Source organism: Sceloporus occidentalis, unplaced genomic scaffold (genome assembly GCF_023333645.1).
Source record: "Sceloporus occidentalis isolate IW3139 unplaced genomic scaffold, rSceOcc1.0.p SCAF_20, whole genome shotgun sequence".
NCBI lineage: Eukaryota > Metazoa > Chordata > Lepidosauria > Squamata > Phrynosomatidae > Sceloporus > Sceloporus occidentalis.
In genome coordinates, this window is record NW_028317000.1 from 8,917,050 (window position 1) to 8,940,577 (window position 23,528).

General features: G+C 43.5%; 1 protein-coding gene across 3 annotated transcripts in view; it reads left to right on the plus strand.

The window, feature by feature from the left end:
• ADAM15 (ADAM metallopeptidase domain 15) overlaps positions 1-23,528 on the plus strand; it is a 47,672-nt gene that overhangs the window by 16,930 nt on the left and 7,214 nt on the right. For all 3 annotated transcript variants that reach the window (XM_089483832.1, XM_089483833.1, XM_089483834.1), the window contains exons 5-20: positions 13-89; positions 1,650-1,824; positions 3,820-3,885; positions 5,304-5,372; positions 7,129-7,298; positions 7,662-7,743; positions 8,809-8,963; positions 10,306-10,480; positions 12,551-12,643; positions 13,722-13,917; positions 14,077-14,185; positions 14,499-14,664; positions 15,471-15,542; positions 17,564-17,675; positions 20,850-20,991; positions 23,253-23,358. In XM_089483832.1, the coding sequence (XP_089339958.1) occupies positions 13-89; positions 1,650-1,824; positions 3,820-3,885; positions 5,304-5,372; positions 7,129-7,298; positions 7,662-7,743; positions 8,809-8,963; positions 10,306-10,480; positions 12,551-12,643; positions 13,722-13,917; positions 14,077-14,185; positions 14,499-14,664; positions 15,471-15,542; positions 17,564-17,675; positions 20,850-20,991; positions 23,253-23,358 (1,965 nt within the window). The remainder of the gene's footprint in view (positions 1-12; positions 90-1,649; positions 1,825-3,819; positions 3,886-5,303; positions 5,373-7,128; positions 7,299-7,661; positions 7,744-8,808; positions 8,964-10,305; positions 10,481-12,550; positions 12,644-13,721; positions 13,918-14,076; positions 14,186-14,498; positions 14,665-15,470; positions 15,543-17,563; positions 17,676-20,849; positions 20,992-23,252; positions 23,359-23,528) is intronic.

A 23,528-nucleotide genomic window follows, 5' to 3' on the forward strand; every position in this document is an offset into this window, starting at 1 on the left:
TGTGTCTTTTAGGGTAACTGCTGTTACCGGGGTGGCATCCAGGGGTACCCTGGCTCTCGGACCAACATCTGTATTTGCTCCAGGTTAAGGTATGAAAGGAACCAAGGCTGAGGCAATTGCTGGCGGCGGGGAACAGAAACAGAGCTTGGAAAAGTTCCTTTTTGGACAACATCTCCCAGAATTCCCTAGCCCCTTCTGCTGTCTGAGAGGTTTGGGACTTGTAGCCAAAAAAGTAACTTCCCCAGACTCTTGGCAAGGATTGGGGATACCAGCTGTGAGGAAATTTTAGTTTTCATCCTTGGCGTTTCCTTATCTCCTGGCTCTCATAGCTTTGTTGGGGTGTTTGGATACCAATCAACAGAGGCTGAATGGCCTTCTGTTGGAAGAGCTTTGATTGTGACTTCCTGCATGGCAGAATGGGAGTGGACTGGATAGCCCTTGGGATCTCTTCCAACTCTAGGATTCTGTGGTGGTGGTGGATATTGAAAGTCATCTAGTCCAGCACTCTGCAGGAAATCCAGAGATAGAACATTCCCCTGAGTTGAGCATTTGACATTGGCTTAAAGTTCTCCAGTGGGAGAAAGTCCACCACCACTCTGCCCAAGACAACAGGGTCCATTATTGATTTGTTTTAACTGCCAGGAATGGACTCGTAATGTTCAACCATTCTGTCACTTAAGCCCACTAGGAGCCCTGGTGGCGCAGTGGTTAAATGCCTGTACTGCAGCCATTCACTCGAAACCACAAGGTTGCGAGTTCAAGACCAGCAAAAGGGCCCAAGCTCGACTCAGGCTTGCATCCTTCCGAGGTCGCTAAAATGAGTACCCAGACTGTTGGGGGCATATTAGCTTACTTGCTAATTAGCTTACTTGCTGTTCACCGCTATGATCTTTGGAATAGCGGTATATAAATAAAACAAATTATTATTATTATTATTATTACTACTACTACTAGATCTAGTGCTCCCCTCTGCATTAGAAGCAAGTACTAGTTTTTACCATTATCTGTGGGAGGATCTGATGATTACATTGGACCCTATTAAGCTGAGATAGGCAACCGTTCCCTTCCAGAACCTTTGGGCCTACAGTTCCTATCAGCCTTAGCCAACCCACCCAGTGATGGAGAATTATTATTATTATTATTATTATTATTATTATTATTATTATATCCTGCCTTCTCCCAGTACAGGGACTCAAGGTAGCCATGTAACAAACAAACAAACTTCATGTATATATCACTTCATACCACCTAAGCAGTGTCTAAGCGGTTTACAACTGTAAGCTAATTTGCCCCAACAATCTGGGTACTCATTTTAGTGACCTTGGAAGGATGGAAGCCTGAGTCAAGCTTGAGCCCTGCAACCTTGTGGTTTTGACTGAGTGGCTGCAGTAAAGGCATTTAATCACTGCGCCACCAGGGCTAAACATCTGGAGGGTCGCAGTTGCCCTCTCAGAGAGAGAATACTTCATATGAGACCTAACAGCAATTTACTGCCTACCCTAACTCCCTTCTTGTCCCCAGCTGACATTTACCCACATGCTTGCTAATGATGATGGGATTTGCAGTCCTGGCCAATCTTCTGAATGTGTTCATTGGGCAAAAGGTTGTCAAAAAGCCAATGTTTCCTGTTTGATGTTAAAATTTCCCAGTGGCCTCCTTGTTGTATCCAAGGAGAGAAGCTACATCCTTGAATCCAGAGATGAGGAGACCAGAGCCTATCGACTCGAGGCAGTCAGGCAAGCGTCAGGGGAGTGCAGGCTGGTTTCTCCATCCCCGGAACAGCTTCACTCGCACATGGAACCAGAGAAAACTCTGCATCATAGGGTATGTTTCCACACCTCAGTGTTATCTGCACTGACTAGTGATAGTTTTTCAGGTGAGCTTCTATAAATCAGAAGGGGCCAGGGTTAGCGTCCTATAAGTGGGCACAATACATCCCACAGGAACATGGGAAAGGGACTTCTGTGCAGTGGCACCTTTTAATGGAGGTGCAATTGGCACCAACCTTTCATGTGCCAAGTTGAAACATGGCTTTTTATTTCAAGCCAGGGTTGCCAGATGTCCCTTTAATATAAAGGTTGTCCCTTATTTGAGGGTTAGAAAGTTTGTCCCTTATTATAAATGATGTTTCCTAGTTGAGAGTTAGAATACCTTTCCTTTTATATAGACTGAATGAGATGCCAAAACATCTTGTATTTTGGGGTGTGGTCCCTTCATAAAGGCAGAAATGTATGAATCATGTAATTTATGGACAATATGTTAATGACTAAGTTAATTCACATCAATACTTTTATTTGATATTTAGGTAGAACACCAACTTGTTAATAGCCATTTCCTGATTGTCATCCTTGTCTGTAATGAATTTTGACTGGATCTTTTTGCTATTTTGGAAACCTGGCAAGACTAATTCGAGACTTTGGGGTCTAACTGGTTACTTTTTAAAGTGTACATATAATCCCTCAGATTAGAGAGCTGGGTTAAAGCTAACAAGATGAATTTCAACAAGGAGAAATGTAAGAAATATTATACTTGGGCAGAAAAAATGAAATGCACAGATATAGGATGGGGGCACCTGGCTAGACAACAGTTCATGTGAAAAGAAGCTAGGAGTTTTAGTAGACCACAAGCTGAATATGAGCCAGCAGTGTGATGCAGCAGCTAAGAAAGCCAGCATGATTTTTGGTTGCATGAACAGTAGCATGACATCTAGATCAAGGGAAGTAATGGTACCACTGCATTCTGCTTTTGTCAGACCTCGCTGGAATATTGTGTCCAGTTCTGGGTACCTCAGTTCAAGAAAGATGTTAACAAGCTGAAGCGTGTCCAAAGGAGGGCAACCAAAATTGTGAAAGGTCTTGAAGCCATGTCCTATGAAGAGCGGCTTAGGGAGATGGGAATGTTTAGCCTGATGAAAAGATGGCTAAGAGGGGACATGATTAAATATTTGAAGGGATGCCATATCAAAGAGGGAACAGGCTTGTCTTCCAAGGCTCCAGAGACTAGGATAAGGAGCAATGTATTTAAATTACAGGAAAAGAGATTCCACCTAAACATTAGGATGAACTTCCTGACAGTAAGGGCTGTTTGAACACACTCCCTTGGAGTGTAGTGGAGTCTCCTTCCCTGGAGGTCTTTAAACAGAGGCTAGATGGCCATCTGTCGGGGATACTTTGATTCTGAGTTCCTGCAGAGGGTTGGACTGGATGACCCTTGTGGTCTCTTCCAATTCTACGATTCTATGATTTTAAGTGGAAATGCTAAAGAATGAATCTGGAGTCCAGTAGTATGGAAAGCAGCCAATTCCCCCTATTCTTAAAGAGTGGGCTGGGACCCCCAGGGTGGCGCAAGACTTGCTCAAGAAGGGAACAAAACTTGGAGGTTTTGATCCCTCCTCTTCTTCCTGTTCCTAAACCTTTTCTATCTTTGGACTTCATATATTTTTTAATATTTTCAAGCCATGGATGCTTGACTCTGTGGATAAAGAATCCATGGACCCAGAGGGCTGACTGTATATATTAATAAAACTCTGTCTGAGTGATTGATTGCATTTTTAAATCACCCACTAACCAAAGTTCTCTGGGTGGGCTATGGTCTGTTAAAAACATAGAATTTCACCAATTTAGGGAGAGAGAAAACCAAGATAGAACTTGCTGCATAAAACATGTCAGTTTATATAATAAAACCAGAAGCTGGATATGAGTGCAAAGATGTATGAGCATTTAGAAACACATATGCTGCCTCCTCCATGCCCTGAAATTTTGTGAGATTTCAATGATCTGCCATTTTCCAACATTGACTTTTCTTTCTCCTACCTCCCAGGCGAAGCGAGATGCAGAGACGGAAAACAGATACGTGGAACTGGTGATTGTGGCTGACAAGGCTGAGGTGAGATGCTTACCGGACCCAAACCAAGCATGGCCACCTGCCCAGTCCTCACAGCCCTCCTGTGTAGCTCTCAAGAAGAAATCTAAGCAACTTCTGTGGTTAAAACAGATTTCTTCACACCCAGTTTGTATTTATTTAACTTGTTAAAAGGGATTCCCATACAGTTTAAAACTTCAGGTTTCTAGATCTCAACAAGGAGGATTTTTCTATTGCTATTTTTTCACTTAACTCAGTCACTTGGTACTAAAATCAGGAACCAAATAAATGAAAATCTGAGGTCACTACTGATTATTTTGATTCTGAGTGAGTATTTGTCCAATTCTGCCCAGAGACTTCCTCTTCTTGATAGCCTATTTTACCTGTTTTATCCAGCATAACACTCTTTCTTCTTTGTGGTCTCTGTGAATCATACAAATGGGTTGTACTGCGCCTGCGCAGTGCTGCTTGGAAACTTCTAGAATCACCAGGCAAAGTTTACTTTGCAACTTTTTGGCGGTAGCTCTGCCCATCCCATATAAGCCCCCTGCGTTCCCGCTCTTTCCCCAGTTCCGCAATTGTAGCCGTGTGAGCAACATGAGCCAATAAAGAGCAAAACACTGAGGGGCGGACAGGCAGGATTTGTATGTGTTCGCAGATGACCACTCGAAGAAATACCATTACAGGTAAGCAACCTGTCCTTCTTCTTAGTGGTCTCTGCAAATCATACAAATGGGTTGAGACTGACAAGCTTAGGTCAGCGGCGGAGGGAGTGTCATGAGACCCAAGCAAGGGTCAAACAAACGTGTGTTTATTAATCACAATAAAGATTTTGAACCCAAACTGTGTCAGTCATTATTGGTACCTCAATAAATAGCATTCAAACTATGCATGACATGAAGCACATAAATAACACACTAGGTCCTAGAGACCTGTTTTTAGCACTTTAAACTAGTACTAGGACTTGTTCTTGAGCCTGAAGCAAAGAACAACACAGTAGGCCCTGCAAGACCTATGTAAACCATGAATGTTGTAAACCCAGCCAATTTTGGCCAAAGACATTCAATTCAGAGCATGTAGACAATTGAAAACATGAAAACATATGGAAATGCAGTGCATATCAATGTAACCCTGAAACCAACACTGCCCTTCCAAAGGCTGCATCCTGTTTGGCCCCTGTATCCAGCCTATAGTGTTTTATAAAGGTCAAAGGCTGGGACCAAACAGCAGCCTTGCAGAGATCCTCCATGGGGACCCCCGCAAGAAAAGCGGAGGATGTCACTACCGCCCTAGTTGCATGAGACCAAACCCTGGCCAGGAGAGGTCTGCCCAACAGTTCATAACAGAGGTGGATGGTACCATGTATTGTATGTATTCGCAGATGACCACTCGAAGAAATACCGTTACAGGTAAGCAATCTATCCTTCTCTCTTCCCTTTCAGTTCAAGTTGGATCCTGACATCAATCGAACCCGTCGCCGGATGCTAGATATTGCCAGCTATATGGATGGGGTGAGTAGCCAAAGTGGTGGATTTGAGTGAAATAGCTTGAACCTGTGGGTGAGAACCTTCTTCTGAGCCCCCCACACCTTTTCTTCACAAAAAATCTGAATTATCTAACCTTTCAATGGCTTTTCAAATAATCTGATGACATGATGCTTATATCAACTTGATGGAAGTTGGCTGTGGTTAAAGTTGAGATAGGGAAGAGTATAACCAGCAGCAGGATCTTTTAACTAGATAGAGGTTTGGTTTCTTTTATTGCTGCATTTAAAAAAAATTTGTGAACCAGCATTCTGGGAGACCAGGGTTCGTATCCCCACTCAGCCATGAAAACCCACGGGGTGATCCTGGGAAACTCACACTCTCTCAGCCTCAAAGGCAAACTCCCTCTGAACAAATCTTGCCAAGATAAGCCTTTGATAGGCTGCCTTAATGTTCCCATAAGTTAGAAATGACTAACAACAACAACAGAAATCACATGAGGCCTTCTTTCAAAATGCATCTAGAGATGACATTTTCTTTCCCCAGCTTCCATTTGTCTGATGATTTCCACTTTAGTGACCATACTTTTAGACCTGTTATTTAAAGGGGGGAGGGTAGCTAAAGTGGCAGGCTGATCTTATAGAATCATAGAATTGTAGAGTTGGAAGAGACCACAAGGGCCATCCAGGCCAACCCCCTGCCATGCAAGAACTCAGAATCAAAGCATCCCTGACAGATGGCCATCCAGCCTCTGTTTAAACACCTCCAAGAAAGGAGATTCCACTACATTCCGAGGGAGTTTGTTCCACTGTCGAACAGCCCTTACTGTCAGGAAGTTCCTCCTAAGGGCTGTTCAACAGTTAAAATACTATTAAAATATTAAAATACTAAAAGTGGTCTGAGTAAAGATACCGAAATACAGTGTCCCTCCACATTCTCTGGGCTGCAAAAGTCAAAGCCACAAACACGAAGGGCCAATTGTACTTTGTTTCAAAGTCTCTGAGGAAGGTGAATTCCAAAATATACTATGACATGTTAATATTTATGTTTTTATTTGTTGGTCCCAATTCATAAATTATTGCCCTCCCTCACTCCCTATTTTTGTGCCTGCCCTGCTTCACACAGTTGTTGTGAGAATAAAAAGAGGCCTCATTGGTGAACTGGGCCAGTCTTTTTGTTGCTTTCTCTGCCTGCTATACCTCACAGAGTTGTTGTGAGGATAAAGTGGGGAGAGGAGAGATATGTACACCTCCTTGAGATCAGTGGGGAAGGAAGGCTGAATATTACCATATAACCTACACTATAAGTCAACCTTGTGTATAAGTCAAGGGCAGATTTTGGGGCCAAAATGATGGATTTTGATATGACCCATGGATAAGTCGAGGGTAAAATTTAGGGGCATGTAACAAAGGATCTAAAGGATGAAGCAAAGGAAAACAATGCCAAAGAGACTGCAAAATTCCAGCAAGAATAACTATTTTTGCTCACCCCCAAAAGGCTGGTGCTTCCAGGACAAATTGTGCTCTTGTCTTTCACCAGGGAATGGTTCCTCTTTTATATATAAGAGTTAAAGTACATCACTTACATTGACCCATGGATAAGTTGACTCAAGTTTTTATGGTCCATTTTTTGACTAAAATTTCTAAACTTCTACATGACTAGTTGCAGTAAGTAACCAATAAATAATTTGGCATCAAGTATATTTTTCCTACAAAACTCTGCAGGCTCTTTTTTCCCCTCGTAAACCTGACCTTTCACTCCTCTTCTTCTCTCCCCTGCCCAGTTTTATCAGACGCTGGGTCTGCGGGTGGCACTTGTTGGAGTTGAAATTTGGAATGAGCAGGACTCTGTGTCAATGGCTGGTTCTCCTCGAGAGGTGCTGGAGCGGTTTCTGCAGTGGAGGGAGAAGGATCTGCTTCCTCGGATACCCCACGACAGCGCCCAGCTCATCATGTATGTTGCTGGTGAGGTTGGGGCTCTACTGGAAATAGGCTGGAAGAGCCTGGAGGGAGTGACCTCAGTAATACAGTAGTGGTAGTGGTATGGTAAAGCTTGATGCCTTCTGAAATATTGCTTTGGATGAAGTCTCCAGGGTTTGTCCTAGAATCAGATACTGTGGGTGTGGAGCTCAGTGATTGGGGATATCAGGCTGCAGTTTCTTCGTTTTTTCCTCTTTTGTTGGACACATTGTCTTTGATGAGGCTGTCTATACAGTATGTACTGATATGAGTTGTATTTTGTGCAGTTGACTAAATGTTCATATATGTACCTTCTCTTTCCTTTGGGGTATCTTTGCCCCTCTCACCTCACCATTAGGGGCTCCCCATTCCCTGGTGGCATGTTTGGGGCATCTACTCAAGGTTCCATCTGCTCTAAGCGTTCAGGTGGGATCAGTATGGTAAGTGAGCCCTTGGCGTGCACACACAACACACACATGATGGGGGAGAGAAGCTACAAATCGGGAAGTCCACTTTCTGAATCTCTTCAGGAATTTGTTAGATATCCTTAGGAAAACATTTGGCCTTCCCGATGGTTTTGCACTACAACTGCCATCCGTCTCAGTCAGCATGGCTAGAGCATGAGGATGATGGGTGCTGTGTTCAAAAACATCTGGAAGATGCCAAGAGTGGGCAATTGTGGTGTGGGTGGGGGACATTTTCCACTCTGGACCACCTCAGAGGTCAGACTGTGTTCTTGACATGAACAGAAGTGATGCAGTATTGCTTATGATTTCGTTTTTAACTGATTTTTTGCTTTGGGGTGTGTGGGTTTTTTGTGTGTTTTAAACATTGGGGAGGCTGTGAAACAACTATGACATTTGGCAAGGTTTGATTTTGGCCAAAGAAATTTACAAGAAAATTATTTTAGAATTTTTGGGGGGAGTGCTTGGAGGCTTTGGAGAGTTTCAGGAACCACAAAATGGTTCCCAGTGGCCACTTCTGACTGATCGGCTTGTACTTTCCAACCTTTGCCTTAAAGGAGGTGTAGGAAACTCAGCCTGAGGGCCAAATTTAGTTTCCAGTACGCATCTGTTGGCCACTTTACGAAGGCAAAAGGGATGAAGCCAGAAGCACCTGCATACTATTAGATTAAAACTAATGCCAATGACTAAGCCTTCGGAGAGGCATTTCAACTTCGGGGCGGGGGGGGGGGGGGGAGATTCCATAGAAAATCTAGGAAACAACAAACATTAATGTCCTGGAGAACAGAGTGCATATTATCCAGATAGTTATTTAGACTACTAGAATGCCCCACTGGGTGAATTATAAACCAAAGTGTCAATGGGATGAATCCCCCCCCTTCGCAGCATTAGAGGGGAAGCAGGACTTGGGAAAGGTGACAACTCTCAGAATCCCTCTGCAGTTATTCTGACTGGAGGATTCAGGGAGGTGTAGTTCAAAAAATCACTTTTCCCAAGGTCTGCTCCTGACATGCTACTCATCCCTGTTGTTCCTCTTTGCAGGATCATTCAGTCAGCCCTTTGGTGATGGCCTCCACCCTGTCCCACCAGCTAGGCCACAACCTCGGTTTCAACCATGATGGCGCTGGCTGCGGGTGTGACGGATCCAGCCCCAATCTCCCTCCAGGCCGCAGCTGCATCATGGAGCCACCCACAGGGTGAGTGTGAATGCATGTTTCAGGGAGGCAAGGGAAAGTCAGGTTGAATGGCTAAGATCAGACTTAGTGTACATCTTAGAAAGGTTAACTTATTGGACTACAAACTCCCCTGGTACAGTCAACAGCCATATGAATTTTCTAAGCTTTGTCTAAGATCATAGGTCTACATCTGAATTCATTCCCAGCTGGAGTGTACCTTTGAAATTAATGGGTAGTCACTCCTACATAAGTCTGTTGTAGTTGAGATTAAAATGGGATTTAAACCAGAGATTTGGAATTGTCTTTAGATGTCATGTAGTGAAACTTAACTTGGGCAGGTCACACTCTCTCAGACTCAGAGGATGGCAGTGGCAAATTCCTCTGACCAAACCTGCCAAGAAAACCCCATGATAAGTTGGCATTATGGTTGCCATAAATTGGAAACAATTTGAAGGCACACAACAAAAACAACAAAGTAAAACTATCTGCTCTGTGAAGGCTCTGCCATGCAACATGCACCCACAGCATCCCTCATGGACGGTTGTTGAGCTTCTCCAGGGATGGGGAAAGTGCAACTCATGGGCAATTTTCTGGCTCCCAGGGTGCTCCCAGGGTGTAAACATTTGCCCACCAAAGCCATATAGAAGTTGTTTTCTGCTGCTCCAGAAACTAGGACCCAGAGCAATGGATGCAAGCTCCAGGTAAAGAGATTCCACTTCAACTTTAGGAGGAACTTCCTGACAGTTAGGGCTGTTCGACAGTGGAACAAACTCCCCTGGAGTGTAGTGGAGTCTCCTTGGAGGTCTTTAAACAGAGGCTGGGTGGCCATCTGTCGGAGATGCTTTGATTTAGATTTCCTGCATGGCAGAATGGGGTTGGACTGGATGGCCCTTGCAGTCTCTTCCAGCTCTATGATTCTATGTATATTTATAGTCTGTAGCAGTGGCTGAGATGAAATGCTGTCTTGTAAAGGTCCAAGAAATACCAGAAATTCCTCACAGGGTTGTTGTGAGGGTAAAATCAAGAAGGAAGGGCGTCTTTTTACTACTCTGAACTCACTGGAGGAAAGATGAATAGATATTTTATGAATAAAAAAGGTAGTCCAACCACTGCGGGGAGCTTGCAACTACTGTCAATCTCTGTCAATCTCCATGTAGGAATCTTGCAATTAAAGTCAGTCTCTACGGAAAATTTTTGAAAATCAAGTGTCACTCTCACTCTCCGCTTAAATACTGCTTAAATACCTTAACAGAAGGAGATCTTACTGTATGTGCATGGCAGCTCTTCCCGTATTAGAAGACAGCTATCATACAGGTCCTTGGAAACACCAGAGTCTGAATATTTGCCCTCCTCTCTTCCTTAGGATTATGCCTGGGCTGACTTTCAGCAGTTGCACTCATCGGCAAGTCAAAGAGATCCTTCAGAGCAATCGAATCTGGTGCCTCCGGGACGTGCCGGAACCAGGCCGACTGGTGGGTTCCCTCTGTGGGAACCGTCTTGTGGAGCCAGGAGAGGAATGTGATTGCGGCCTCAGGCTGGTAGGGGGAAAACTAACAACTTTCTTTCTTTCTCTTGTTTTCCTTTTTCTCCCCAACTCCTACTTTCCTCAAATGATCTTGCTGAGCAAATGTGGTACAAGCTTTTGTTTATTTAATACAGAATATACAAGTGGAAAACAAAATGTTTCATTGCAGAGTGTCATCTAGTGAGCCAGCAATTTCATGTCCTTTTCCATTCCATTCCTGTCTCCTTGGTGAATCTTTTCCCCCACCGTCAGCATGACCACTTAGCATGCTCACTAGGTTGTTTTTTGGGGGGGATAGTGTGTTCTCCCCAACAAGCTTTTCTTGGGAAGGAGGGATGAGAGGGCCCAAGGTCAGCTGTTGAGTTTTATGCATCACTGGGAACTTCAGCCTTAATCTCCCAAATAGCAAACCAATCATCATCATCATCATCATCATCATCATCTCACCTCTCCCTGCGGATCGAGGCAGGTTACAAAAAGATTAAAAGTACATAGCCTAATATAATCACAGTTATGCAATCCCAACCCTCCACCAACATAAAAAAAAGTCAATTACAAATTCTAGATTAAATAAAACAGTTAAAGGGTAAGTGAATGGAGTAGAGTAACTAATAGCAGACTGGGTTATCATTTTAGTGGGAGGTCAGTCTGGGAAGACCTGCCGGAAGAGATCCGTCTTGACAGCCTTTTTAAAGGCATCAAGGGTGGTAATATGACGGATCTCCTCCGGCAGGTCATTCCACAGTTTTGGAGCGGCTGATGAAAAGGTCCTCTGGGAAACCACAGCCAGCCTGGTCTTCTTTGGTTGCAGTAAATTCTTCCCAGAGGACGAGGGTTATAAGGTTATATGTACTCTCAGTGGCTACATTGCAGCCAAAATATACCATCTGGGGAACAGGAGACGACATTAGCAAGCTGAGTCCATGAACTGGACTAGAAAAGCTTTCTTGTTAACTTCCATTAAGTCAACTTTGATTTATGGTGACCCTCATGAATGAGATCCTTCCAAGTCCCCCTTATTATCAACAGACCTGCTGAAGCCTTGTGGACTCAGGGCCATGGCTGCCTTCATAGAGTCTATCCATCTGCATTGTGATCTTTTCCTACTGCCTTCTACCTTGCAAAGCATGATTGTCTTTTCTAGTAAGTCATGTCTTCTCATGATATAGCCAAAGTATGACAGCCTCAGTTTGGTCATCTTGGCTTTAGCATTCTTTAGTATTCGATGATCTATCTTGACACTTCAATCTTGTCTAGTTCCTTCATAGCTGTCTTCTGAATCCTAGAGTTCTTCTGATTTCTTGACTGCAGTCTTCATTCTGATTAATGACTGATCCAAGATTTGAAAAATCTTGAACTATTTCAATATCAAAGTTTAAAGAACCATAGAAGACCATATCTCCCTATACAAACCTATCCAGGATCCTCAGAGGAGGGCTTTCTGGTGAAGCTTGTCTGGTGAGGACACAAGAGAGGGCCTTCTTGGTGGCTGCTCACAGTCTGTGGAATTCACTTCTACACGAGATTAGCCCCCCCCCCTCCCGCTTTCCATACAAGACCTTTTTGTTGAAACAGGCATTTGAAGATTGATTTTTTTTAATGGGTGTGGGTGTGTGCTGTATTTTTACCTTACTGTTATGTTTTGAAATGATTGTATGCTTTCAAAAATTAATGGCATGTTAATATGATAACTTGTTGAATGGTGTTCTAATGTTTTATTCACCAGCCCTGTATTGTTTTAACCTAGTTCTAAGCTGCCTTGAATTTCCTATTGGGAGAAAGATCAGATCATTAACTAGCTAGCTAGCTTTCAAAGATACAGCCTTGTTAGCCTGTAGAATCAGTACATAGAGAGATCTTGTAGCACCTTTGAGACTAACTGAAAGAAAAAAATTGGCAGCATGAGCTTTTGTAGACTTCAGTCTACTTCCTCAGATGCATTTATAACTAACCAGTCCTGCTCCTGCCGCGTAAGAGCACAAGAAGAGGTGACAGCATAAATAGAGTCCAGTGGGCCACTGGATTTTTTTGCCATTAATACCTCTCTTCTTTCTCCCAATCCTCTCACATCCTCTCCCCTCAGGAGTGTGAAGACCCATGTTGCAACGCAACCTACTGCCGCCTGATGTCAGGAGCCCAGTGTGCCACAGGGGGAGCCTGTTGCCATGAGTGCAAGGTAATGTACCATGCAAAAGAAGCCAGGAGGCAATGCCCGCATTGGTTGATCCTCTGTTGTGCTCAAAAGGGGCCTGGTTTTCCCTCTTACGAATCTTCAAATGACCACAAAATCCCACTTTAGCTAAAAGCAGATGATAACCTGAAACTGGGGTATGTGTGGGAGGACCATGCAGGTCCAGGATGGTGGAAGTTCAGCTTACTAAAAAGGGTGCCAGGTTGAGAGAAATGGCTGGGATTTGAGACTTATATTTTTAAGAGCTGCTTTAATTTGTTGATTTATAAGAGGGATGGGAAATCAGAGAACCTGACGCCAAATCTGGCTCTTCCAGGGTCCCATCCCAGCACACTATTTTTTTAGTATGTAGGAGATTTTGCAGCACCTTTGGTAGCATGAGCTTTTGTAGATTTCAGCCTGCTTCCTCAGATGCTTCTAAGGAAGTAGACTGAAGTCTGTGAAGGCTCATTATTGCCAACTTGTTTCTTTCAGTTAGTCTCAAAGGTGTTAAAGATCTCTCTACATACTGATTGTACAGACTAACACTTTTTTTTTTTAGTGTTAAGCTTAAATATGCATAAAAGAGCCAAAATGGTGTAGTGGCTTGTGTGTTGGACTCCAGAAACATTGTGGGTAATCTTGAGCAAGCCCCTCTTTCTCACCTTCAAAGGGAAGGCAGTGGCAAATCCCCTCTGATGTAAGATTGCCAGTGTAAAACTGGAGAGAGCCCCTGTACCTTTAATGTTTGTGTACAAGAGGGAATTTCAACAAGTGTTGCTTGTTGTATGACTGTAGTATTTTTGGCCCTTTTGCTTTTGGGCTTGCTCTCCACTAGAATGCACCTCCTCTTAGGCTGAATTCAGTCATTGACCTTGGTCCACAGTTTTGGTCCACAACCTTGAACTGTCTGGGGGAAAGGCAGGATACAATATGAATGTTTTTAAGAAATCAGTACATAGTACATAAGTAGGCATAACATTTTTCATGAAGGATGTATTTGTGATTTTAAATATTGCATGTGGTGTGCACACACAAACGCTCTCTCGTCACCCCCATTCCCCTTTCTTCTGCTCTCGTGTAGCTGCGCAGTGCTGGATTTGTCTGCCGTGGACCACAGAATGAATGCGACCTCCCTGAATTCTGTGATGGGACCTCCCCGCGCTGCCCCACTAATGTCCACAAGCAGGACTTCACACCATGCGAAGGAGGGAAGGCCATTTGCTTTGATGGGGCCTGCCCCACGTACCTGAGCCAATGTCAAGAGCTCTGGAGTCCAGGTAAGGTCACCTTTTGCAGCGTGTGCAAGGGAGACTTTGCATAGATGGGAGTGAGAGCTGTCCAGAGAATGCCAGAACCATTTCATCTTCCTGGCTGGGTATCTGCCTGTCACGGTGCACATTTGTGTAAACTCTCTGCCTCCCTCTCTCTGCTGGCAGGTTCTGTCCCCGCCTCTGATACCTGTATAGCCTCTCTGAATGGCAGAGGAGACCTCAAGGGACACTGTGGCCAGCAAGCCAGTGGCTCCTATATTCCATGTGACAAAAGGTGAGTGTTATCCCTCTTCCCTCTACCTTCATCAAGAAGACATTCTGCTTCTGACCTCCAACTTGACCATTGCAGGAAATGTTCTTCTCTGACATGTTTTTCAGCCTGGTATTAGAGACCATTTTAAGGTCACTAATCTGCATTAGAATAATAGATTATTAAGAAATCCTGTGTAAAATATTTCATGGGAAAGGATTGAGAGGATATAATGGGGGGCTGAGAAATGGGAGTGTTTTGTTTATTTTCTAGACAAGCTGTGGACTAGAAGCTTAAGGGCAACCAGCACTGTAACAACTTAATCCCTTTCACACAGTGATGTGTGGTGTGGTCGACTGCAGTGTCAAGACAGTGGCATCAATACTAGAAAGCAGAACAGGACCACTAGGGAGCCTGCCTGCCCACACAGTGCTCTGACTCCTGCTGATGACACAGTTGATCTGGCCATAGTGTTGCCAGGCACTGCCTGCGGGCCTAGCAAGGTGAGTTGATTTCATACTGATGTAAAGTGCATCCCACTACGTCAGGGCTGTACAACCTTTTCAACCCCCAGCCCCTATCATTCCTAACCAATTTGGACATTTTGCCACCAACTATAAAAAGCACAGCTCAATTCTAGATATCTACATTCGGAAACTGACCCCTGTACAACAGGGAGACTAAAGCATGTCTGGTGAGAAGCAAGCCTCCTTATAGTAAAGTATAACTAAATTGTGTGCATGTCTGCTCAGTGATAAACTGCTGTTGTGAGATCTTTTTAAACATGCAAAGCACAGCTCAGTTTTATGTGCATGCCTGTGTATATTTTGTTATGCCTGCCCAGCCACAGTTCCTTTGTCTTCTGCCTAACTGGGGGTTTTCTAGCAGCAACATAATTGGGAAGATGGTGAGGTGGCTTGTGTGTGTATGGGCCTTCAAGTCACCTGTTGACTTATGGCAACCCAATGAATTTTGTAGAGTATTCATAGACAAAGAATACTGGGGGGCAGGGGTTTTCAGCTCCTTCATCTGAAATATAGCCTACAGTGGACTCCCATCACTTTTTGTCCCAGATGTTTTTTAAGCAACCTCCTACCAAAAAATAGATACTGGTACAAACACACATAGATTAAAAACTTACAGCCATTTGTTTTTAAAATGTAATTAAACTATCTATAAAAGTTTTAAAAATGGGGAAAAACAATTAAAAGGCAATCAAAAATAGTGCAACACCCAAATAAAACCTTCTAGCTTATGAAACAGTCATCTCTGGAGACTTCTCTAAATGACATTTTCCTTCTTGTTGAAGGTTTGTGTGGAGCGAAGATGTCGGGACCTCTTGTCCTTGGAACTACCAAAATGCCAGTGTAATGGACATGGGGTAAGTGGAGGGACATCAGCAGCATGCCAGAGGGGCACATTTGCAAGGGCACATGCAGTGGAAGTGGGAAAAGCATAAGGGATCTCTTTGGTGTTTCTGAACCCAATGGATCTGTTGTTCCATTTACAAGGCTGGTTATGATATAGAGAACTGCCTTATTCTGCTTCAAATCACTGGTTTATGTAGCTCTGAGGATCAAAAATAGATTACAGTATAAATATGACAAAACCTCACACTTCAACAAAGTTCAAAAGAACTGGCAAATGTAATATCGGAGCCATTGGCGATAACCTTTGAAAACTCCTGGAGAACAGGAGAAGTCCCAGCTGACTGGAGGAGGGCAAACGTTGTCCCCATCTTCAAAAAGGGGAGAAAAGAGGATCCCAACAATTATTGTCCAGTTAGTCTGACATCTATACCAGGAAAGATTCTGGAGCAGATCATTAAACAGAGAGTCTGTGAGCATCTAGATGGCAATGCCACAATCACAAAAAGTCAACATGGGTTTCAGAGAAACAAGTCATGCCAGACAAATCTGATCTCTTTCTTTGATAAAATTACCAGCTTGGTAGATGAAAGGAATGCTGCGGATATAGTACTGTATATCTTGATTTCAGAAAGGGCTTTGACAAGGTTTCCCATGACATCTTGGAAACAAGCTTGTAAAATGTGGGCTAGATAAGGTGTTACATGGATTTGTGATTGGTTGACTGGCCAAAGCCAAAAGGTGCTCAACAATGGCTCCTTTTCATCCTGGAGAGAAGTGACCAGTGGGGTCCCCCAGGGCTCTGTCCTGGGCCTAGTGCTATTCAACATCTTTATCAATGACTTGGAGGACAGAATTGAGGGCATACTCATCAAATTTGCAGGTGACACCAAATTAAGAGGAATAGCTAATACCACAGAGGACAGGATCATAATTCAAAATGACCTGAACAGACTAGAAAGCTGGGCCAAAGCTAACAAAATGAAATTCAACAGAGAGAAATGTAAGTTCTTCGTGGTCTCTATGAAGCACACAAATAGGTTATTCTGCGCCTACGCAGCATTTCCGGATCCTACTAGAATCGCTATAGAAGACTTTTTGGCAGTAGCTTTGCCCACCCTCTATATAGCCCATTTGTGTGGGTTTGCAGATGACCACTCAAAGAACTACAGTTACAGGTAAGCAACCTGTCTATACTGCACTTAGGGCAGAAAAATAAAATGCTTAGATATAGGATGGGGGGATGCCTGGCTGAACAAGACTACATGTGAAAGGGATCTAGAAGTCCAAGTAGACCACAAGTTGAACATGAGTAAACAGTGTGATGCGGCAGCTAAAAAGGCCAATGCAATTTTAAGCTGCATCAATAAAAGTATAGTATCTAGATCAAAAGAAATAATAGTGCCACTCTATTCTGCTTTGGTCAGGCCCCACCTGGAATACTGTGTCCAGTTCTGGGCACCACAATTCAAAAAGGACATTGAGAAACTGGAGCGTGTCCAAAGGAGGGTGACTAAAATGGTGAAGGGTCTTGAAACCATGCCCTATGAGGAACGACTTAGGGAGCTGGGGATGTTTAGCCTGGAGAAAAGAAGGTTAAGAGGTAATATGATAGCCCTGTTTAAATATTTGAAGAGATATCCTATTGAGAAGGGAGCAAGCTTGTTTTCTGCTGCTCCAGAGAACAGGACCTGGAACAATGGATGCAAGCTGCAGGAAAAGAGATTCCACCTAAACATTAGGAGGATCTTCCTGACAGTAAGGGCTGTTCGACAGTGGAACAAACTCCCCCAGAGTGTAGTGGAGTCTCCTTCTTTGGAGTTCTTTAAGCAGAGGCTGGATGGCCATCTGTTAGGGATGCTTTGATTGAGATTTCCTGCATGGCAGGGGGTTGGACTGGATGGCCTTTGTGGTATCTTCCAACTCTACTATTCTGTGATGCTATGAATGGCAGAAGGGGGTTAGACTAGATGGCCTTTGGGGTCTCTTCCAACTCTATAATTCTATTCTATGATTCTAACCCTCCCTTCTGCAGGTATGTAATAGCAAAGGGCACTGCCACTGTCAGCCGGGCTGGGCACCCCCAAACTGCCAGAGCAGTGGAGCTGGTGGTAGTGTTGACAGCGGCCCACCTGCCAAGGAGCAAGGTAAGTGGCACAAAGAGTGGGGAAGAAAAGGACAAGAGGGAAGCACTGGCTCTGGGATGGAGTTTGGTGTTTTGACTGTCAGCATGATCGTTGATATTGTTACATGATGCAGACTTCATCAGTTATCAGAGCCTAGAATCTTATTTTTTAAAAAGTAAAGGCATAACAATTACAGAAAATGACACCGCTTGTGATGTGCCACATTATCCAGCAGCACCTCCCTGATTCCTAAATTCTTGGATAGAGTCCGAATCATTGATCATTCAAAACGCCACCTGGTAGACAGCAAAACCCATATATAATGACATAATTTTGTAAAAGGAAGTTTGAACCAGTTCCAAGAACCCAGTGATACAGTGCCACTTCCTGTCACGCTGCTTCCCACACAGGCAGCTCATCTCAGCCCCCTTGCCTGAGCATGGGAGAAGAGAAAGCAGCATCTCCGTCCAAATTCTGATTGCTCCACCAATCAGAACCTGGAAAGTGTTCCAAAACTATTTTCACGTCATTAGCTCCCATTATGGAAACATGCATCAGCCGTTCTGGGCCACTGCCATGCAGTCTGCCTGCCAGAAGGAAGGGCTGGACAGGTACTGTCGCACTGTCATCATCTGTTTGCTTCCTTGAAAGCATTTACAGTTTGTTCTAAGGATGGAAAGGTTCCCACAGACTCAGTACATTAACATGTAATAGTAAAAGAGAATCACAATCTCGGCCATAACTGAAATAGTGAAACTGAGAAACCTCAAACTTGGCACAGGTGGTGGTGGGGTGTCTTTGGATTACCATGTGGGGGTTTAAAAGCAGTTTTTCCAAATTTTCTGAGTTAAAATCTGAACGTAGAGAGATCTTGTAGCACCTTTGAGACCAACTGAAAGAAATAAATTGGCAGCATGTGCTTTTGTAGGCTTCAGTAATGAATTTGAGGAAGTAGACTGAAGTCTACAAAAGCGCATGCTGCCAACTTCTTTCTTTCAGTTAGTTTCAAAAGTGCTACAAGATCTCTCTATGTATTGATTCTACAGACTATCATGGCTATATCTTTGAGTTAAAATCTGTTAGTACTCTGTAGTATCATTTTCAATCACAACGTGGCAGACTTCCCTAACATTCCCAAACTAGAAGATACCAAGGTGCAGGCCTAGGCTGTTCATTTTCCTAGAGTGCCTCTAGGCACAACATGCAGGGGTAGCTGTGCTGGCCATTTAGCAAATTCAAACAAAATTCAACCAACAAAATTCCACCAATAATACCTTTATTGGCCAACAGAGATGCATAATATACTTGTTGCAAGCTTTCAAAGCTCCATGGCTTCTTCTTCAGGCAAGGTGTTACAAACAAAGAAGGGGGAAAACAGTTGAACTAGGCACAACAGTTCCATGCTGCATCCCGCTGCAGGGCCTCCAAAGTCCTCTGAGCATCACAATGAGAGAGAGAAAGGTGTAGCCGCTTGGTCAGGTTGAGGGAAGAGAATAACCAGGCCTGAATGAACATTGAAGTGGGAAGAGAGGAATACAGAACAACAGTGATAAGAGGGAGACGGGAGAAAGTAGTGGTGGGGTTTTTTTATAGAGTTTTCTAACTCTTGCAAAGCTGGTTTATTATTGTGTGCCTTCAAGTCGCTTCAACATATGGTGACCCTAAAGCGAACCTATCATAGGCTTTTCTTGGCAAGATTTGTTCATGGGAGCTTTGTCATTGCCTTCCCCTGAGGCTGAGAGCATGTAACTTGCCCAAGTCACTGAGTGGGTTTCCATGACCAAGCCAGGAATTAAACACTGGTCCCCAGAGTCATAGTCCAACATTCAAACTACTACGCCACACCGGCTCTCAAAGCTGCTACATCTAGTAAAAAATATCATCCTTTTCTTCAGAACTATAATCCAAAAAGACAAAGCACAGAAGGAAAAGGGAAACAAGACAAAAACAGCTCTTAATGTTATATGGCTTTTATAATAAGTGATCTTATGTGGTCCAGTTATCTATTACTATTATTTATTATAGATTTAATACATTATTGTTTATTATTCAACATTAATAATCATAATGTATTGTCACATAGGTAACTTTGGTTATTGAATGATTTTAAAATGTAACAGGTGGCTTATTTTTAGTGTTGTACACATTTTTCAAAGCTGCATGTGATAGGAATACAGATTGTAATTTTTAAAAAAGGCAGTTTTAGAAGAGTAACATAAATATCCCATGAAGCAGACCCCCTGGCTATTACACCCCTACTTCGTCCTCTTCTAATTAAAAAATAATAATTTGGGAGAAAAAAGAGAAATTCATGTTAGAACAAGGCATGGAGAGGTTGCTCTATAGGGGTGGCACAAAAATTGTCTGGATTGCATGACCCATTACATTTTTTCTCTTTTCTATCTACATGGTGTCAAGACTATGGCTCTGGAGATCAGGGTTCAGTGCCCTGGTCAGCTATGGAAAGCTCCTTGGGCGAGTCACACACTCTCAGCCCCAGAAACCCCCATGATAGGTTCACTTTAGGATTGCCATAAGTAGGAAACCATTTGAAGCCACACACTCACCACCACTACATTTGGAACAGCAGTTTCTGAACTGTGCTGTTCCTGACACCTGTTTGTTTCTGAATTAAAGATGCATATCATTCTTAAGATCTGAAAAGATTGGCTTCGGAGCATTTAATTAGTAAGGGTGGCATATCCAGAGGCTCAGAGAAAACAAATAGAAGGGCACCAATGCTGCTGTTGTTGTTTTATATGAGATGCTATTCCAGGTGATGGGGAAGGAAGAAAGGAATAGGGAAGCGAGGGGAGGAAAAGTAATATTTTTTTTGCCTAGGTATCCCAGAATCCCCCAGTTGGCATGACCAGAATTCATGCTCTTGGGGCTTGATGGGCTGTAGTCCAAAGAAGTAACTTTTCCAAGCACTGGGAAAAGACAAATTTGAATATAATGAAAGAGTTAAATTTCATCCTCTTCTTTTAAAGAAATTCAGCACACAGATAACTCTGTAGGATGTTTAGAGCAGGCAGTTTTTTCTGAGAACAAGGCATCTCTTGTGATGGGACCATTGGGGGATAAATTCCTCCTCCCTTCCCTGCCCTCAGAGAGCATATGGCCTGGCATGTGGCATGCAAGGGGGCAGTGTGTCTGCCTGGCACTGAATCACACGCTTGTCTTTCTTCTCCTCAGTCAGCCGTGGCACCTCCACCGCCCTGCTGTTGACGGCTCTTTTCCTTGTCCTGGTGCTTGCCTTTGGACTGTGTTTCGCCAAGCGGATCGGGATCCACAAGCGCCTCTGCCAGTTTGGCAAGGGCACAAGCTGCCAGTACAGGTAAAACACCCAGCTCCAGCTCCTCTTGCCACTGGTGTCACATCAAATTGGCTCCTGCACAGTCTCATAGCCTTTCCCTGGAAATCTCTCATTTTCTTTTTTCCTTCCCCATCTTTCTTTCGTGGGCCAAGGGACCATTTCACAATCCCCTACCCTGCCCTCTAAAACTGTCCCAACCCACTTGTCCGCTTCCCGAGCAAGCAACCACTGTGCCCCCACTTTCTGTTTATTGGTTTGACTTGATTTTGTGTTGTATTAAGTTGCATTTCTCTCCTGCTTTTTCTCCAATGAATTCAGGGTGGTGTATGTAGTTCAGTTCTCACTTTCCCAACAAAATCCTTGCAATGTAGGTCAGGTTGAGAATGACTCAGACCTGATGAGTTTCATGGCTCGAATCTGGTTTTCCATGTCCCAGTCCAACCCTCTAACCACAACACCTCTCTGACTACCTTCCTTCCTTGCCTCATCAATACAGACAACCATATCCCCACATCCCTGTTGATACCAAGGGCCCTTTCACACCGTACACTTACAACCCTTTTATTATACTTTAACTGCTATGCTTCCATCCCATGGAATCATTGGAACTGCAGTTTAAGGGGTGGGGGGGCATTTAGAATTATCAGCCAAAGGATTTCATGTTTAGTGCCTCCTCAAACTACAAATCCCAAGATTGTATAAAATGCAGCAGTGACAGTTAAAGTGGAATCATAGTGCTATAACTGCATAGCATGAAAGTGCCCTAGGCTAGGCTAGTCCTTTGCCTGGATCTGGTCTATCACAAAGAATCTTCCTATCTTTTAATATATATGTATGTATGTATGTGTATGTGTGTATGTATGTATGTATGTATGTATGTATATGTGTGTGTGTGTGTGTGTGTGTGTGTGTGTGTATGTGTGTGTGTATATATATATATATATATATATATATATATATAGCTCCATGCCTGTTGATTTTTGTTTTACAATCCTAATGTTACTCCCCACAGTGCTGAGGCAGAATCCTGCATGCGATTTCTCCACCCAGTTGAACCAAGAGGGTAAAGTGGCTTTTCCAACACCACCAAATGATTTATGTGTATGTGTGTGATGGTCCCCCACAACCCAGTCACACACTGGGGTTGCTCTTTTGTGGAAGTCAGGAGAAATGGCATCTTTGATTGGGGTCTGGTTCACTTTGTCTCTGAATGGGGATTTCTGTGTTTCTCAGCTTGGATCTGTCATTGCTTCTACAAAGTGGTATTTCCTTTTTTCTCTTCTCCAAATTTATGAGTGGAATCAACTCTCTAAAGAGCAGGCCTGTGTGTACTCCAGATGCCAGGATTGGGGAGGTAGCCCCTGAAATGCAAGGGGTCTAAACTGGATTGAGACAAAGCAGAACTAGGCTAAATGGTGCAGTTTTTTGGATATTACATGCCAGTTCAAATCACTGGAAAATCCATCAATACTGGGTATGAAATCTGCGGACCCAGATAGCTCCCAGTAAACTTTCCTGCTTGGGACTCACCTTGGATTATCTTTTAGGTCTGGGGTGGGAAACAAGTCAGGATCCTTAGGTGGACATTAGCATACATGAGTGGGTGTTAAATCATTACAGAAAGTTAAATAGTGAACATGAAAACACAAAGAAAACAGTATTATTTGTTAACATGTTAGTTTTTTAGATTTTTAAAAAAATATTAAAATGACTAAAAATAGCCCCAAATGGCTCAACCTACCCCACCAAATCATCACACACATAAAGCATTAATTTAATACAAAATGTTAAAGTGTGCTTTTAAAATGCCATGCCCCTAATGAGCAAATAACATTTTTAAATATAGTTGGAAAAACAAATTAGACACAAGGAATTATTTTTTGGCAAACTAGTCCCAAGTGCTGTTGTTGGGCTGTGTCTTGCCGTGTGGTGCAAAAAGATGGTCTGAGCTTATTATATCTCATAATTGGCTTACGACATGATCTGTTGAACCTGGGATCAAAGCTTCTGAGATTCATGTTTCAAGCATGTGCATGCGCTTGCGCATACACACACACACACACCTGCTCCTTGTAGGACTTGGAATTTTCTGCTAAACTATGGGCTCTTCCCAGCTACAGAAATATGATTCTCCTCAAACGGTCATGGCAAAATCCTGTGGAATCCTGGGATTTGCAATTCAGAGAAGAGTATTCAGAATTCTCAGCCAGAGAACTCCTGTGTTTCATTCAACTGCAAATCTGGCTGGCCTTAACTTTATCCTCCTCTCCATCCTCCCTTAGGATCACACAGCCAGAACCTCGGAATTACAGCCAGGCGCCTCCAGAGCGCCCCCGTCCTCCACAGTGGAGGCAGAACACTGAACTCCAGCTCATGCCGAGCTCCAAGGTAAGTGACATGCCATTGAAGTGCCACTGTATTCTGCTCTGGTCAGGCCCAACCTGGAATACTGTGTCCAGTTTTGGGCACCACAATTTAAAAAGGATGTTGAGAAGCTGGAGCGTGTCCAAAGGAGGGTGAATAAAATGGTGAAGGGAGCTGGATATGTTTAGTCTGGA